The sequence below is a fragment of the Dromiciops gliroides genome, chromosome 3, assembly GCF_019393635.1.
Source record: "Dromiciops gliroides isolate mDroGli1 chromosome 3, mDroGli1.pri, whole genome shotgun sequence".
Lineage (NCBI taxonomy): Eukaryota > Metazoa > Chordata > Mammalia > Microbiotheria > Microbiotheriidae > Dromiciops > Dromiciops gliroides.
Genome location: NC_057863.1, coordinates 332,704,629 through 332,722,326, shown reverse-complemented (window position 1 = coordinate 332,722,326; position 17,698 = coordinate 332,704,629). Strand labels below are relative to the sequence as shown.

The 17,698-nt window shown below is 40.7% G+C and overlaps 1 protein-coding gene across 1 annotated transcript in view; it reads left to right on the top strand.

Annotated features, from left to right (window-relative positions):
- The first annotated feature begins 369 nt into the window (after window positions 1-369).
- LOC122749640 (solute carrier family 15 member 2-like) overlaps window positions 370-17,698 on the top strand; it is a 42,039-nt gene continuing 24,710 nt past the window's right edge. The window contains exons 1-3 of the mRNA XM_043996097.1: window positions 370-517; window positions 5,433-5,520; window positions 8,677-8,818. Of these exons, the coding sequence (XP_043852032.1) occupies window positions 380-517; window positions 5,433-5,520; window positions 8,677-8,818 (368 nt within the window). The 5' untranslated portion in view covers window positions 370-379. The remainder of the gene's footprint in view (window positions 518-5,432; window positions 5,521-8,676; window positions 8,819-17,698) is intronic.

The window sequence follows — 17,698 nt, the reverse complement described above, 5'->3', positions numbered from 1 at the left end:
GTAACACCGTTCTTAACAATGTTCTATTCCTCAACAAAGCCCCAACCGGAAAGCACCATATAAATGTGGCTACTGCTAATCACATCAGTCAGTTGTTATCAGAATAAAGTGTGATAATGATGACGAAAATGTTTCCAAAATTTAAGATGCTGTTTCAGAGTTGTCTTCAAGTCCTTCCCCTTCGCCACCTTGCATTTCAGTGAACCAACCAGTTGTCTTCCGACAATTCATTCCCGGCTCTGCCCTGTAAACCAAACAGAGCGACCACAGCTGACACCCACAGGGTTAAATCCTGAAACCACTTCCCAGTTCCCACCCCCCTCCTAGTCCCTCTTCTCAAAGAAAGCTGGACACTGTCCCAGCCGCTTACTGAAGCCACATGCCTGAGAAGAGAGTTACTGAGGAGCTAGCCATGAATACCTTCCCTGCAAACGAGTCCAAGGAAACGCTCTTTGCACTCGTCTCCCCCGAAGAGGAACTTCCTCGGCCCTCGAGCCCTCCAAAGAAAAAAGCTTGGGTGAGTCTCTACACTAGGTTCATCCCGTCTCTCTCCAGGAATAACTCCACTCCTCCGGCTTTCCCTCTAAGTTCCTTCTGCCTCCCCAGTTTCAATATGGGTTGTATAGAAGCAAAAGAATCGATTTTGTCTGGGGCTAGAATAAACACTTCAAAGTCTCTTTTTAACTTGGGGTGAGGCATGATCATTCACCTTGGATTCAAGGTTTGACTCTTTTTTTTTTCTTTCCTCTTTCCCTTTTTCTAAGGGAAAAGAACTATGTGTTTGGGGCGACTTGCCTGCATGCTTGTCTACAGAACTAAGAGTGAGAGTTCAGCTCACGTTCCCTCTGGGTATAGAACTTTATCCTTGCAAATGGATAAAGTCAAGGATAAAGTCAGAAGACATAGTCTCTGTCATTGGGAAATAGCCAGTGGGATGAAAGAGAAGACATAGCCACAACAATGCTTTGTACTTGTATACCAGTTTGTACTTTGGGAAACTCTTTAATCTTCATTATCTCACTTCATTTTGATAACAAGCTGTTAAGCGTTATTATTTGGTCATTTCAGTTGTGTCCCACTCTTTGTCACCCCATTTGGGGTTTTCTTGGCAGAGACCCTGGAGTGGTTTGCCGTTTCCTTCTCCAGTTCATTTTTATAGAGGAGCATACTGAGGCAAAACAGGGTTAAGAGACGTGCCCAGGGTCACATAGCTAATTACTTGTCTGAGGCTAGATTTGACTGCAAGAAGATGAGTCTTCCTGACTCCAGGCAGGGCACTGCCCACTTAGCTGCCTACAACCTGATAAGTAGGACCTCTGTTTTTGTCCTCATTTTGCAACTGAGGAAACTAAAGCTTAGAGAAATCAAACAACTTAAGGGTACTCAGGCCTTCATTCATCCAACCAGCAAACATTTACTAAGCCTCTACCCTGTGCTCTTGGAAAGTGATATAAATACAAATACAATTTTTTTGTACTAAATTATCTTAGTCTCAGTATTGTCACCCAACTGTGTTTCTAGTATTGCTATAAACCAAAGATAAGCAATGACCTGTTTGACATTCAAAGCTCTTCACAACCTAGTCCCATTCTATCTTTCCAGTCTTCTTAAACCTAATTCCCCACCACATACTCTTTGATCCAATGACACTGGTTCCCTGGCTGTTCCACAAACAAGATACTCCATATCATAGCTCCTGGCATTTTCTCTGACTGTTCCCTATTCCTGAAACTCTCTTCATCCTTCACTCTGACTACTAACCTCCCTGGATTCCTTTAAATCATATCTGAAATCCCACCGGTGCCTTCCCTCAGTTAATTATTTCCTATTTATCCTGTATTTAGCTTGCTTTGTAAATCTGTCTGTACTTTGTCTCCCCCAGTTGATTGGAAGCTCTTTGAGGGCAAGAGCTATTTTTTGCCTCTTTTCCTGCTTAGTACAGTCCCCCATACATGTTAGGCATTTAATAAATTGATTGATTTACTGAGGTAATCAGACATCAGAGTGAGTCAGAGAGGTAATCATCTCTGAGGTAATTTCTCTCCCCTTGACACTGGCCCAGATCAGGGGGGATTTAGGACAATGAACAAAATGTGGGATAAGATGTTCATTATTCAACAATGTATTGGCCTGGTTGTAGTACATACTGTAGAATGGTCCTTCTAACATCCAGACCTGGAGGTTTGTGACTGGAGTTGTGAAATTTTCTTTCCCTGGAGACTTATAGGGAGGAAAAGTGAACAATTAATTTTGCACTGTATAAGTATTTTCTTGTTCTGCATTTTGTCTCTTTGTGACCCTATTTGGGGTTTTCTTGGCAAAGATACTAGAGTGGTTTACCATTTCCTTCTCCAGATCATTTTACAGATGTGGAAACTGAGGTAAACAGGGCTAAATGACTTGCCCAGGGTGACAACCTGACAGCTGTTGGTATTAGTGTTTGTCCTTCATTCTCAAAGGGAACCATGACATCAGAAGATGAGGGAGGGGTGTTCAGGGTCACCAACCTCACTCTCTCCTCTAGAGCCATCAGGGTCCAGTGGCAAGATATATATCAGAATGACTGGAGATGGCCCTGGATGTTTTTGTTTGTTTGTTTTTGACATGGTAATGAGAGTTGAGTGACTTGCCCAAGGACACACAGCTGGTAAGAGTCTGAGGTGAGATTTGAACTCTGGTCCTTGTCAAAAAGAAGATAAATAAATTGGGGGTGGGGCGAGAGCCTTAGGGTGTCTGGCCAAAATTACTAGTTATGCCCACTCAGCTATCAAGAGACCAAACAATAGCCAAATGAGACATAGGCTGAGACCTGTTGTTGGCCACTCCATGAGAGACAGAATTATCTGCATTTGAGTGGTCCTTAGAAGCAATCTAGTACATAAACAACAAGACATCTTGAAAGGTTTTGGGGAAACAAACTTGAATTCTTTTGGGCAGAGTGCCCACAGCTAAGAGCATGCTTCCTTATATGGAGAGAGGAAGAGAAGGAGAAAGGAAAGGGAAAAGGAAAAGAAGAAAGGAAAGAAGAAAGGGGAGGGGCAGCTAGGTGGTGCAGTGGATAAAGCACCAGCCCTGGATTCAGGAAGACCTGATTTCAAATTGGGCCTCAGGCACTTGACACTTACTAGCAGTTTGACCCTGGACAAGTCACTTAACCCTCATTGCCCTGAAAAAAAAAGAAAGGGAGGATCTATATTGTCCAAGAGAAGTGGGGGGAGGTCTGTGTCACTGGATCCTGGAGTACTTACCATCGGGGTAGGGGAGAGAGTAAGGTATAAAAAGACTAGAAAGGTAGGAAAAGACACCAGGTTATGAAGGGCTTTAAAAGTATAGGATTTTATATCTGGTGCCAAACAATGATAGGGAGGCAGCCAGGGACATTGTCAGATACATCCTTTTGGAAGATTAATTTGATGGTTGAGTGAAAAATGGAATAGAAGATGGGAGAGACCTGAGGCAGGGATAACAACCATCAGACTTTGCAACAACTTAATCAGGAGGTTTTGGAGGTTTGCACCAGAGTGGTGACAATATCAGAGGAAAGAAGAGGCTGTATGCATGAGATAGAGGTGAAGGTAGAAACTGATCATTGTGGGATATGAGAGAGAAGAGTTGCAGATTGCATCTAGCCTGGATGACTCGGAGGAAGTTGGTACCCTTAATGGGGGAGTTAGGAATTTGGGAGAGTTTTTTTGTGGGGGAGGGGGATAGATAAGTTCCATTTTGGACACATTGAGTTTAAGATGTCTTTCATACATCCAGTTCAAGATATACAATAGACAGTTGGAGATCTGACAGGAAGTCAGCAGAGAGATTAAAGCTGGACAGATAGATCTGAGAATCATCAATATAGAAATGATAATTAAATTTATGGCAGCTAGGCAGATTATCAAGCAAATTAAGATAGAAGAGAAGAGGACCAAGACAGTCTTGAGATGAAGATGCAGCCAAGGAAACTGAGGAGTGGTCAGACAGGTAGGAGGCAAACCAGGAAAGAGCAATGTCAGGAAAACTTAGAGAGAAGAGGGTGATGGACAGTGTCAAAGGCTGCAGAGACATGAAGATAAAGATTAAGAAAAGATCACTAAGGGTCAGCTAGGTGGTGAAGTGGATAAAGCACTGGCTGTGGATTCAGGAGGACTTGAGTTCAAATTTGACCTCAGACCCTTGACACTTACTAGCTGCGTGACCCTGGGCAAGTCACTTAACCCTCATTGCCCTGCAAAAAAAAAAAAAAAAGAAAGAAAAGAAAAATATAAGATCACTAGATTTGAAGATCCTTTGCTTCCTATTAGTTTAGGTTGAGGGTTGGAACAAATTGAGGCACTCAAAGGTCATTCAACAGTTAAAAAGGAGGTTTTATTTAGCCATAGGATAGAAAGGATATTCAACAAGGTATCACCACACTTAGTTTGTGTAGATACAGGTCCCTTTGTCTCCAGGCAAAGGTATAGTAACTTGTGTGACCTTGGACTTCTGCCAAGTTTGAAGTGGCCCAACTTCAACTGAGTGGATCTCTTTATGTTCTTGGGCAACCAGGAAGTCTGTCAATATGGACTGAAGCTACCAGGAAATTTTATCAAGTGAAGTACACATTGAACTTTACTCCCTTGGGTGACAGCCTTGTCACCTTGCAGGAAACAACTAGCCTGTCCCATGTAGCAGAGGGAGGGGAAACCCTCATAGATAAGTGGTTGTGTCACAAGCTTCTTCTAATATAGCTCCACAAATGTTGCCCATGACATTCCGGGAGAAGGGTTGGGGTCTTGGGAAGGCTGCTGGAGTTACTAGAGGTTTGGACAGAGTGCATTTTGTGCATTTTGCTGCTTATGTATAATGTGCATAACAGTTTACAAAATAACTCCCATAAGTAGCCATTAATCTTGAATTGCCACCTCAAGCAACTTTAGCATGGGGAGTGGAAACCATGGTTATCATCTCTCTAATCATTCAATCAATACATTTATTAAGTGTCTACCAAATGTCAGGCACTGTGCTAAGTGCTGGGGGTACCAAAAGAGACAAAAGACAGTCCTTGCCTTCTAGAAGGGCAGCTAGGTGGCACAGTGGCTAAAGTATCAGACTTGGAGTCAGGAAGACTCATCTTCCTGAGTTCAAATATGGCTCCAGTCACTTCCTAACTTGGGCAAGTCACTTTAAGCCCATTTGCCTCAGTTTCCTCATCTGTAAACCAAGTTGGAGAAGGAAATGGCAAACCACTCCATTAACTTTTCCAAGAAAACACCATATAGGATCATAGAGGGTTGCACAGACTGAAAAAGAACTGAACAACAATCTTTTAAGTTCACAATCACTTGTGGGGTTGGGAAAATGCATTTTCTGACCATAACGCTAAGGTTGGGAAGGGATAGACTTTTCCAACATATTTACACTACACCCTCACCCCAACTTACTACCATTTTGTTCCATAGAAAATCTGCTGTTCTAATTACCCACTGAGCATTGCCTTCATCGTGGTGAATGAGTTCTGTGAACGGTTTTCCTACTATGGCATGAAAGGTACTCTTTGAATACCCAAATCCCCCATGCCCACCTACCTTATGCTTCCATTTCTTTGTAAAAAATCCCTCCACCCCACAAGAGCCCTAATCCTTGATTTAGGCAATCCCCTTTCCTCTCTTGGTATGACAACCCTTCTTTTCTGGCCAAGGTTTTCCAAAAAAGCCCTCTTAGACTTCCTCCTGTTTGAGGAGTTCTTGTAGTTCATACCAGTTGAAGAAACCTTGCTGCAAGCTAACAAAACTAAAGGTATGGGGCAGCTAGGTGACACAGTGGATAAAGCACTGGCCTTGGATTCAGGAGGACCTGAGTTCAAATCCAGCCTCAGACACTTGACAGTTACTAGCTGTGTGACCCTGGACAAGTCACTTAACCCTAATTGCCCCACCAAAACAACAACAACAACAACAAAAGAAAAACTAAAGGTGAGAATGGAAAACTCCTGCTCTTAGTTTTATTCTGAAAACTCCTGCTAGTCTCACCCATACACTGTAGCATCCCTGCTGTGACCCTGTGGCAGGTGAAAAATAACTCTTAACAATAACTCATATTTATCTAACATTTTGAGGCTTATAAAGCCCTTCCCCCCCAAAAAAATAACCTTGTGAGGTTACAAATGAAGATATTCATGATTAGAGAGGTTAAGTGGCTTGCCCAGGATCCCACAGCTGAAAAAACTGCCTGTAGACCTAAAGGTGAGTTGACCTTATCTTTACTGCAGCACTGAATGATGGCATGAAGCCAGGTGTGAAGTTCCTACCCAGCAGAGGCGATAGCTTTGTATTAGTACTAGAAGTACAAGTGTTAGTACCAGTACTACCAGAACATACTGACCAGAGGAAGTAGGAGTGTTACTGAATTTTGAGACAAGCTTATAAATTCCTCTGTTTTGTCTCCTGCTCATTATGGTCCCATGATACATTGCCGTGACCCGATTCCATTGGCAAGCTGTCAGTTTTCTCACAAGTCATCTCCCTCACGTAGACAGAACTGAATGAAAAATTGCTTAGATGATCTCCAAAGGTTTGCTTTAAACAAACTCAAGGATGAATTTTCCATATACTTGCCCCATGAGTCCATGTTTTCCAACTTTTTTTCCTTGATAGTATTTAATTTTTTCCAGTTACATGTAAAGATAGTTATCAACATTCATTTTTATAAGATTTTGAATTCCAAATTTTTCTCTCCCCCTCATCTCCCACCCACCCCAAGACAGCAAGCAATCTCATATAGGTTATATATGTACAATCACATTAAACTTATTTGAGTCCAAATTTTCCAGACTGGAAGTAATCTTTTTTTCCCCCAGTCAATAAACACTTGTAAGCTCTCTGCTGTTGGGGCGGGGTGGGGGGGGGCTTTTAACTTGGGTTGGGGTGGGGTTAGCTTACCCAAAGAATTGGAGGCTCACCAAGAATCTTGTAAAATAAAAAGATTTATTAGGAGAGAGAAATATATGACCAGGGGACAGATGACTATGGAAAGCCATCCCACTGGAGTAAGATGAGACCTGACCTTTTGTATCTTTACAAAACAAAGAAAGGGAAGGGAATTACAAAGCAAGGGAAAAATAAAAAAAACTGGGCCCAGATAACTAAGAGGAGATCTTTGATAACAGGGCATCAGTAAGATACGCAGCATCCATCCACATCCTGCATATGCTCTTGCAGACCTTAGTGTTGCTTATCACAGTCCTGCTACACTTCATACCTGAGGTAGGAGAGAGAGCTGTTTTCCCCTATAAGGGGGTTGAATCTTTTGGATTTCTTGGGGCCCCGCTACACTGTTATGTGCCAGGCAATTATGTTACCCAAATTTCTATCATTTCTATTATCCAACATTATTCCACCCTTTTTTATCTAACTTTTCTTTATCAAATATCCCTTCTCTCTTTTGTATTATCAATCTTGCCATGTGGGACTAAATCTTTGAGACAAACTCTCTCTCCCCTGCCCCCCACCACACATATACACCTTGAGTTACTTTGAGTAAAGCTTAACACAAAATAAATACCTAGATACCATAGAGATAACAACTTTCTGGCATTAAAAATATGTTAATTTATAAAATTGCGTTAAAAATGCACCTCATTGGGGCAGCTGGATGGCGCAGTGGATGGAGCACCGGCCCTGGATTCAGGAGTACCTGGGTTCAAATCCAGCCTCAGACACTTGACACTTGCTGGCTGTTTGACCCTGGGCAAGTTGCTTAACCCCAATTGCCCCGCAAAAAAAAAAAAAATGCACCTCATTGGACCTGCATGTATTTCACCCTAGGAGGTACTTACCTTGTCTACCCCTAGTGTCAGCTTTGCTTCTAACTTGTTGTTCTGAGTCTTATTTCTTCCCTAGAGCTTTTAAAATGTAATCACTTTAAATTTACAATAAAAAAAAAATTAAGGGGACAGCTAGGTGGCGCAGTGGATAAAGCACTGGCCCTGGATTCAGGAAGACCCGAGTTCAAATTTGGCCTTAGACACTTGACACTTACTAGCTGTGTGACCCTGGGCAAGTCACTTAACCCTCGTTGCCCTGCAAAACAAAACAAAACAAAATAAAAAATTAAAAGGCACCACTTCTAGTCTCTGAACTCTATGGATCAAACCAGAGCATAGGTACATTTAAAAGTATGTGTCTTTTCCCCCTTCTCAACAATCCCTCCCTTTGCTTTCTTCTCCAAATACTTTGCAAATCCTTGATGGTCTCCAAATGTAGGAAGGAAAACTGCAAACAGGCTTTCACTGCTGTGGGATACCCCAGAAGCAAAGGCTCCTTTGGCATCCTAAGCTAATGTGTCTCATGCCTCATCCAACCTCCCAGAGACTAGTTTATCAAATCAGCTTCTCATCTCATTAGGTGTTTAGCACAGGTAGTTTAATTTCAACTGAGCAAAACATAATTAGCCAAGGAAATCTGATACAAAATCATCACATCACATAATGTATTCCAAGCTAAATAGAAGTGGTTTTTAAATGACCATTATGTTGGATTATTTATGCCACGGTTCACCTCCGTTAGTACAGGTATTTGAAAGTGGACTCTATTCTTTATATACTTATTCCGGTTCTCTATTTGAACATTAACTTCCAACCCCTCCCTTCCCAGATAGGGATCTAATCCAGCTTTCATCTCAACTGTACCCTTTTCTCCACTCTAGCTGTGCTGACACTTTACTTTCTGTACTTCCTACACTGGAGTGAAGACACTTCGACATCTGTGTACCATGCCTTCAGTAGCCTCTGCTATTTCACTCCTCTCTTGGGAGCAGTCATGGCTGACTCTTGGTTGGGAAAGTTCAGGTAAGAAAATAACATTATCCATTTTTATCATGTGAAAGACCACATCCCAAGGAAATGAACAGATTAAGACTACTGGAGGTTCTTCTTTCCCCTTGGCTCTAGGCAATAATAGCTTTGTTGTGGTTGAGGCATTTCAGTTGTATCTGACTCTTCATGACTCCATTTGGGGTTTTCTTGGCAAAGATAGCAGAGTATTTTGCCATTTCTTTCTCCAGTTCATTTTATAGAGGAGGAAACTGAGGAACACAGGGTGAAGTGACTTGCCCAATGTCAAATCTCGTAAGTGTCTAAGGCCAGATCTGAACTCGAGAAGATGTGTCTTTCTGACTCCAGGTCCAGCTTTCTATTCACTGCACCACCTTGCTGCCAATAACAGATTTACTTCAGTCTTTTTTTTTTTTTTTTTTTGCAGAGCAATGGGGGTTAAGTGACTTACCCAGGGTCACACAGCTAGTAAGTGTCAAGTGTCTGAGGTCGGATTTGAACTCAGGTACTCCTGAATCCAGGGCTGGTGCTTTATCCACTGCGCCACCTAGCTGCCCCCTTTACTTCAGTCTTAATAGGGAAAAAAGTCTCTTCAAAGTTTACAGACTTTCCTAAGTCATCCTTGTATTTTAGCAGCCATTGCAATCAAGAGGTTCTTTCATAAATATGTACTGCATGCTCCATGCTACAGTTTTCTTTTTTTTTAAGATTTTTTTTTTGGGTGAGGCAATTGGGGTTAAGTGACTTGCCCAGGGTCACACAGCTAGTAAGTGTCAAGGGTCTGAGGTTGGATTTGAACTCGGGTCCTCCTGAATCCAGGGCTGGTGGTCTATCTACTACGCCACCCAGCTTCCCCCATGCTACAGTTTTCATTCAACTCCTCTGGTCTGGCCTGGTGAAGATGGAGAACATCTGTATGTTAACAAATATTTAGTATTACATGTAAATAATTATATATAATTAAATATTAATTTAGCATGAAATAATTCAGTATTAACTCAGCCTTCTCTTCTCTAGGTTACATGATCTCAGCTCCTTTATATTCTCTACACAAGCCTGGCTTTCCTGCTTTTATCCTATTTCTTGGTCTTCTGAACCTTTGCTATGTTCTCTAGCTTCTTGTAAGAATATAAGAAATATAATGTACAATGTATGCTTTATTCAGCACCTGTAGCCTACCACCTTTTTACTGAAAGAAGAGATGCATGCTTTATCAGGAGTCCTTTGAAATTGACTGCTTGGGGCAGCTAGGTAGAGCAGTGGATACAGTACCGGCCCTGGATTCAGGAGGATCTGAGTTCAAATCTGGCCTCAGACACTTAACACTTACTAGCTGTGTGACCCTGGGCAAGTCACTTAACCCCAATTGCCCAGTAAAAAAAAAGGAAGAAAGAAATTGATTGCTCATGGCATTGATCAGAATCATATTGCATCTTTCAGTACCTTTGTCTGCAATAATGTAAAGGATAATGTGTAAAAATGTTTTCTCTTTATTCTGCTTCTATAAGCCTATATCAGTTCATATGTTTCCCTGAAATAATAATTTCTTATGATGCAATAAATAATATTTTTATAAAAAAAGAACATAAATACCTTCTTGAGTGAGACTTGCTCTTTATCTGTCTCAGATTAGCAACAAATGGGCACTTACAATGTGATTTTCACAGTATTTGCATGGGTATATATATATATGTGTGTGTATATGTGTGTATGTGTGTGTGTATATATATATATCTATATCTATATATATATATATATCCTTGAATACCCATAGTCTCTCTCTATCATCAAGAATTTAAATATTTGTCCTAACTTTTCTTGAACCTCTTTCTTGTCATTCATTTATCCTTCCTCTCATTCATTCAAAAAGCCTATGTTAAATTCCATACCTAAGAGTTTATTGCTGTCTGTGCATACACATTTATACATGGAAGGATATATTGCTTTGCGTGTATACACACATATAAAATGCACCCATAAGAATATGTTGCTGTAAATATATGTATATACTTGTGATAATGTTACTCTATGTATGTACATATATATACATGTAAGAGTATAATACTATATATAATACACACAATAGATTGCTCTGTGTATGTGTGTGTACATAAGAGTATATTGCTATGTGTGTATATATATACACATGTAAGTATATATTACTGTATGTACATATATATACACACATATATACCCAAGAACACATTGCTGTACACAAAATATATAATGTACACAAAAGTATATTGCCATGTATATATGTATGTATATAGAGATATGCATATATATAAATAAATTATCCACTACTTATAGGTAATATTTAAAAAAACAAACAAAAGTCTATTATGTGTGCAATATATACATGTGGCACTGATGATATATGTGGGGAATTGGAAAGGAATAAGCATTTATTAACTGCCTACTATGTGCCAGGCACTCTGGCACTTTACAAATATCTCATTTGATCATCGAAACAACCCTGGGGTTTAGATGCTACTATTATCTTAATTTTAAAGTTGAGGAAACTGAGGCAGACAGGGATTCAGTGACTTGCCCAGCATTACACAGCTAGTGTCTAAGTCAGTTGAACTTAGGTTTTCTTTATTATAGGTCCATCTCTTTATCCTATCCATGATGTATAAATAGTAGCTTTTATTACTATTTCTGTTGAGGGAGTACCAGCTATTGAGAAGATTGGGTAAATCAGTTTTTTCCTGGGGGTGACACTTAAACTGAGCTTTGAAAGAAGGGAAGGGATTCCATGAGATGCAGGTGAGAAAGGAATAAGAGATGACCATCCAAGTTCAAGTGCTGGATTTCTTCTCCATTTTTAGCTATTCTCTGCCTCTAAACGATTTCCGTAGGGACCAGAAGCTGTTTTTGTTAAAACTACAACACAGAAAACTAGGCCCAAGCAACTATTGTGCCAACTGCCCTGTAGTCACATGCCAACGACCTGGGATGGGGGCAGGGATGATTCCAAACCAGCACTAGCAAGTACCTATCTCATCCTCCTCTGCCCATCTCCAAGGATCCTGTGACCATTAAGCCTCTGTCAGCCTACCTTTCTACCAGAGTGGTGTAGACAAGTGGCATTGCCCCCCACCAAATCCATGATGCCTGGTAGAGGGACTGGTTCCATTCAAACAAAAGAGATGGAGGTGGAGTTAAGCAGTAAAGGGCACATTCTGACCCTTCTTTTATTCTCTCCTTCATACCACCCCCAAAAGAACTCAACACTAGCCCTACCCAGCCCCTATCTTCTGCTGCCTCTCATTTCTGCCACCTCTTCCTCTATTGCAATGCAGGGGAAACATGGATAGATTGAGTCAGGGAACTTGATCACAAGTACAAGTATATCTTAGAGAGAAATCACCACAATAAAGCAAATGTTGTAACAAAGTGAGTCACACAAATTTTTTGGTTTGTTTGGTTTTGGTTTTTGGTTTATATGCCAATGCATAGAAAAATTGTGTTTACATTAAGCTATAGTCTATTCATATAATAGTAATATGTCTAAAGAATGTACATACTTTAATTTAAAAATACTTTGTTACTAAAAAATGCTAACCATCATCTGAACCTTTAGCAAGTCAGAATCTTTTTGCTGGTGGAAGGTCTTGCCATGGTGCTGATAGCTGTTGATTGATCAGGGTGGTGGATCCTGAAGGTTGGGGGAGCTTTGGTAACTTCCTAAAATAAGACAACAATGAAGTTTGCCCCATTGATTGAGTCTTCCTTTCACTTGAACACTTAGAGACCATTGTAGGGTTATCAGTTGACTCAATTTAAATATTGTTTGTCTTAGGAATGGGGAGACCCAAGGAGAAGGAGAGAGATGGGGGAACAGCTAGTCAGTAGAGCAGTCAGAATGCACAAAACATTTCTTGATGGTTTGCCATCTTATACGGGCACAGTTTGTGGCACCCTAAAATAGTCACAATAGTAACATCAAAGATCTCACTGATCACAGATCACCAGAACAGATATAATTATAGTGAAACAAAATGTTGTGAGAATTACCAGGATGTGACATGGAGACATGAATACACATGCTGGTAGAAAAATGGCACTGATAGGCTTGCTCAATGGAGTGTTGGCACAACCTTCAATTTGTAAAAAATGCAATGTCTGGGGCAACTAGGTGGTGAAGTGGATAAAGCACTGGCCCTGGAGTCAGGAGGACCTGAGTTCAAAGCTGGCCTCAGACACTTGACACTTACTAGCTGTGTGACCTTGGGCAAGTCACTTAACCCTCAGTGCCCTGCAAAAAAATTGCAATATCTGGGAAGTATGATAAAGCTAAGTGCAATAAAATGAGGTATGCCTGTACTGACTCAGCTTAGGTCATCTGACCATAAGCAAGTGCCTTTACCTCTTGTGCCTCAGTTTCCTCAACTAGAAAAAAGAAGGGAATGTGGAGGATTTGGATGTGCTTGCGAGGTCTCAAGAATAGGCACTGACTTTTTGTCTTTCTTTGTATCCCAGGGCTTAGCACAGAGTCTGGAATACAGTAGATTTTTTATAAATGTTTATTGACTGACTAGATGACCTAAAGTATCTTCCAGCTTGATGTTAAGTATCTCCCAGATGATGGTTATTATTCTGGGTTTCTTCTTCTCATATTCCTTCTGTAAGAGGGGTTGATTAGGGAAGCCTCTCTTTCCCTAATGAATTGGTGAGCTCTTCAATCAATCAATTAAGCAAGTTTTTAATATAGCTACTCTGGCTAGGGGGTGGGGAGCAGCTAGGTAGCACAGTGGATAGAGTGCTGGGCCTGGAGTCAGGGAGACTCCTCTTCCTGAGTTCAAATCTGGCCTCAGACACCTACCAGCTATGTGACCGTGGGCAAGTCATTTAACCCTGTTAACCTCAGTTTCCTCATTTATAAAAGGAGCTGGAGTAGGAAATGGTAAACCACTCCAGTATCTGCCAAGAAAACCACAAATGGGGTCACAGAGAGTCAGATACAACTAAAAAATGACAGCAAGAAGCCTCTAGGGTAGTGGATCTTAACCTAGGATCTATAAACTTTGTTTTATTTTTAATATTTTGATAGCTGTGTTTCAATATACTTGGTTTCCTTGGTAATCCTATGTATTCTATTTAAAATATTTAAAGGTATTATTCTGAGAAAGGATTCATAGTTTTCAACCAGTTGGTTGAAGGTTCCATGATTTGTGAAAGGTTAAGAATCCCTGCTTTAGGGGGCAGCTAGGTGGTGCAGTGGATAAAACACCAGCCCTGGATTCAGGAGGACCTGAGTTCAAATCTGGCTTCAGACACCTGACACTTAACTAGTTGTGTGACCCTGGGCAAGTCACTTAACCCTCATTGCCCTCTCCCCCCAAAAAAGAATCCCTGCTTTAGGTCATCTCATGGGCACCTCTCCATGGAGAGTCTAGTCATAGACACCTTGTTGAGGGGAAATGGACAGTTTCAAGGGCTAAGGCTAATACCAAGATGATGTGGTCTGCTCAGATTCTGGAAAGTCAGTTGATAAATCAAACAATAAGCATTTATTGAGTGCCAGCTACATAAGACACTGTGCGAAGTGCTGGGCACACAAAGAAAGGCAAAAACCAGTCCTAGATGGCAAGGAACTCACAGTCTAATGAATTCTGGGGAACAGAACTCATACAAGAGGCACCCAGATATATATGAGGATAGGAAAGACAAAATGCCTCCTCTCCATCCTTTGCTTTTCTTTCCTTTTCCCTCTTCAAAGCACACACTAGACCAGAGTGGAACTAACCTGTGTTCTAGGAAGGGATTGTGGGGTTCTGGGAAGATGAGGAAGCCTATGTTCTAGTACAGTCTCCTCTTCACTAGGAATCCATGATGGGGAAGCCTGGCAAAGCCTGTATGTGCACAGAATTCTCCTCCAACTGGGACCTGAGTATAGATGCCATAGTGTGGAAGCACATGGGAGATGCGTGCTATATTCTCTAACACAACATTCTGGCTTGCTTGACTAGAGAAGAGCATTCCTGATAGTGGACTTTCCCAGGTCAAGAGATAACAATAGCAGAGGCAGTGGTTCCTGCAGGAGGATTCGAATGAAGCAGATGTGCTCAGACACACTGATGGTGTTCCTGAACCCCAGTCCTACCTTAGAAATATTCATCCTGGGGCAGCTAGGTGGCACAGTAGGTAGAGCACCTGCCCTGGATTCAGGAGGACCTGAGTTCAAATCTGGCCTCAGACACTTAACACTTACTAGCTGCATGACCCTGGACAAGTCACTTAACCCCAATTGCCTCACCAAACAACAACAACAACAACAACAACAAAACAAAAACAAAACCAAAAAGAAATAGTCATCCTTTACACCAGGAATTTGGTATTTGGAGGTCCACGAACCCATTACAGGGGTGCTGAACTTGGCTGAAGGAAAATGTACATACATATTTTCACTAAGCCCTAATTGAAATTTAGTATTCAATTATGAATGCAAGCAACATACATTCTGAGAAGGGACCTCTTCTCTTTTAAAGCGTGCCTCTTTTTCCTCTTTTTATTCAAGATCTAGATAGGTTTATACAGCAAACACTTATGAAGTACCTACTGTGTGCAAGGCACCTGGAATACAAAAATAACAGCATTCTTGGTCCCAAACTATACAAACCACAGTTTTCCTCCATTGTCTTCTGCTTTGATGGCCATTTTTATCAATATAACTGTACTTTTCAGAGAAGACTCATTGTGTTCCCTCCATGATTTCCCTAAGGCTTAATGGTATATCTTCTAGTCTCTCAGAGAAAGATTTTGGGGTTTTGTTTTTTCAAATGTTGACACTGGCCTAATCTTCTTACATGGACAGTTGTATGTATATTATAACCTTCTCAAATTGAATATAATTTTTTTTGCAAGCTGACTTTTAAATTTATTTATACAATTTGTTTTGATACAATATGTACTTCATGACAAACACTCAAATGTTATTTAAAAAGTGCATTCCTAAATCTGGCCTCAAACACTTGACACTTACTAGCTGTGTGACCCTGGGCAAGTCACTTAACCCTCATTGCCCCGCAAAAAGAAAAAGGAAAATAAAGGAAAAAGTGCATTTCTCACCATGCCCTACCCTCCCTAAAAGCTTAAAGCTTAAAGATTTAAGCTTTAATTGAAGATTTAGCTTAAAGATTAAGAAAAAGGAGGGGCATATTCTTTAACTTTGACAGTATGGTACTAACATCAATAGTTCGATTTGCCCAGTGTTCTGTTGTTTCTTCCTATTGACTCTATTTCCATTGTTTTAATCATCATGTTTATTCTTTTGCCTCGGCTTTCCTCACTTTGCATTCCTGCATAAGCCAATCAACCAATTGACAAGGAATAATTTAATATCTACTACATTAGGTCTACTAGACCCTGAGGGTACAAAGAGAATAGCAACTTGTCCCTGCTTCATGGAGTTGAAATTCTTATGGGGAGAAGGTGGCATGTTCATATATGTGTATTTAAAAAAACACACGTACGAGGCAAAAACCAGGTAACCTTGCAGGAGAGGACAATAGTAGCAATAGGGATCAGGAGAAGCTTCATGCAGAAGTTGGTGCCTGAGTTGAGTCTTGAAGGAAATGAGGGATTCCACAGGACTTTGGGGAGGAGGTAGTGTGATCTAGAAATGGGAGACGGCCAGTGCAGAGGCACTAGGATAGGAGTGTCACATATATAGAGAATGGGAAGAAGTGGATTTGGACCATAGAGTATATGCAAGGGAGTAGTACATTATAAGGCTGGGTAAATAAGATGGACCACATCGTGAAGAGCTTTCAATGTCATACTGAGGAGTTTGTATTTGTTCCTAGAAGGAACTTACTAAGTAGGAGGAACATAATGATATTGTCAAATTTTGCTCAAGGAACGTCACTTTGGCAAATGTGTGGAAGATGGAGTGAGGAGGGACTTGAAGCAGGGAGACCAAATAGGAGGCTCTCTTTGTCTTCCTATGTCTCTGAATTCTTCCTATTTTTCATTCCTTATGGCACAGCAATGTTCCATTATCTTGTTTTTTATGTCTGAGACTTAGGCATATGTTTGAATATTCTGTAGACGGGTGTTGCTAGGTTCCATTCATAATTGTCCTTGTCCTTCTCTTCACTGTTGCCTCACTAGATTTCTGCCTTCCCCCATGTCTCCTTGAATACATTGAGAAAGAAGTCTCTTCCTGATCTCTGTACAATCCATCCCTCTGTTGCTGTTATTGTCCTTGCTTGCTACATTTATTCACTCCTCCTAAATTTCTGTTAGGGGTACTTGAGAAGCAAATAATCTTTTCAGTTCTGGTTTTCTGAGAATGTTCTGAACTCTTCTTTATTATTGAACATCTAACTTTTGTGCTGTGTGGTTAATCTCAGATTTGAAGGATAGGTCTCCCTGATATGCATCCTGAGCTGCATTGCTCTTTGGAACACATTATTCCATTCCCTACTCCTTTTTTTTTTTCCTAGTGAGCACAGAATAATCGTATTATTTGAATGTCCTTTCCTTTTTATTTGAAATTCCTCCTCCTGATGGCTTGCAGAACTTGTTGTTTCAGAACTGATTTGTTCTATTTAACTACTATATGTCTTGGAGTTTGCAGCCTTGAGTTGTTGGTTTGTTTTTGGAGGCAATCTGAATTATTTCCATTGGAATTTCACTTTCTATGTTTAGATAATTATTTTTTTCATTATGGTGTTGAAGTGTTTTTTTGTCCTGTTGTGTTCTTCTGGGAGACCTATGATCCTTAGTTTTTCTCTGTCCATCCTGTCTTTCAGCTCAGTACATTTTGCATGTATAGTGAGCATGTTTTCTTTAAATGTTTTCGTATTTTGCTTCTCTTCTTCTAGGTTGCTTTTCAGTTCTGTGTATTTACATTTCAAATCTATTGTTCTCTCTTTTGTTTCTTTG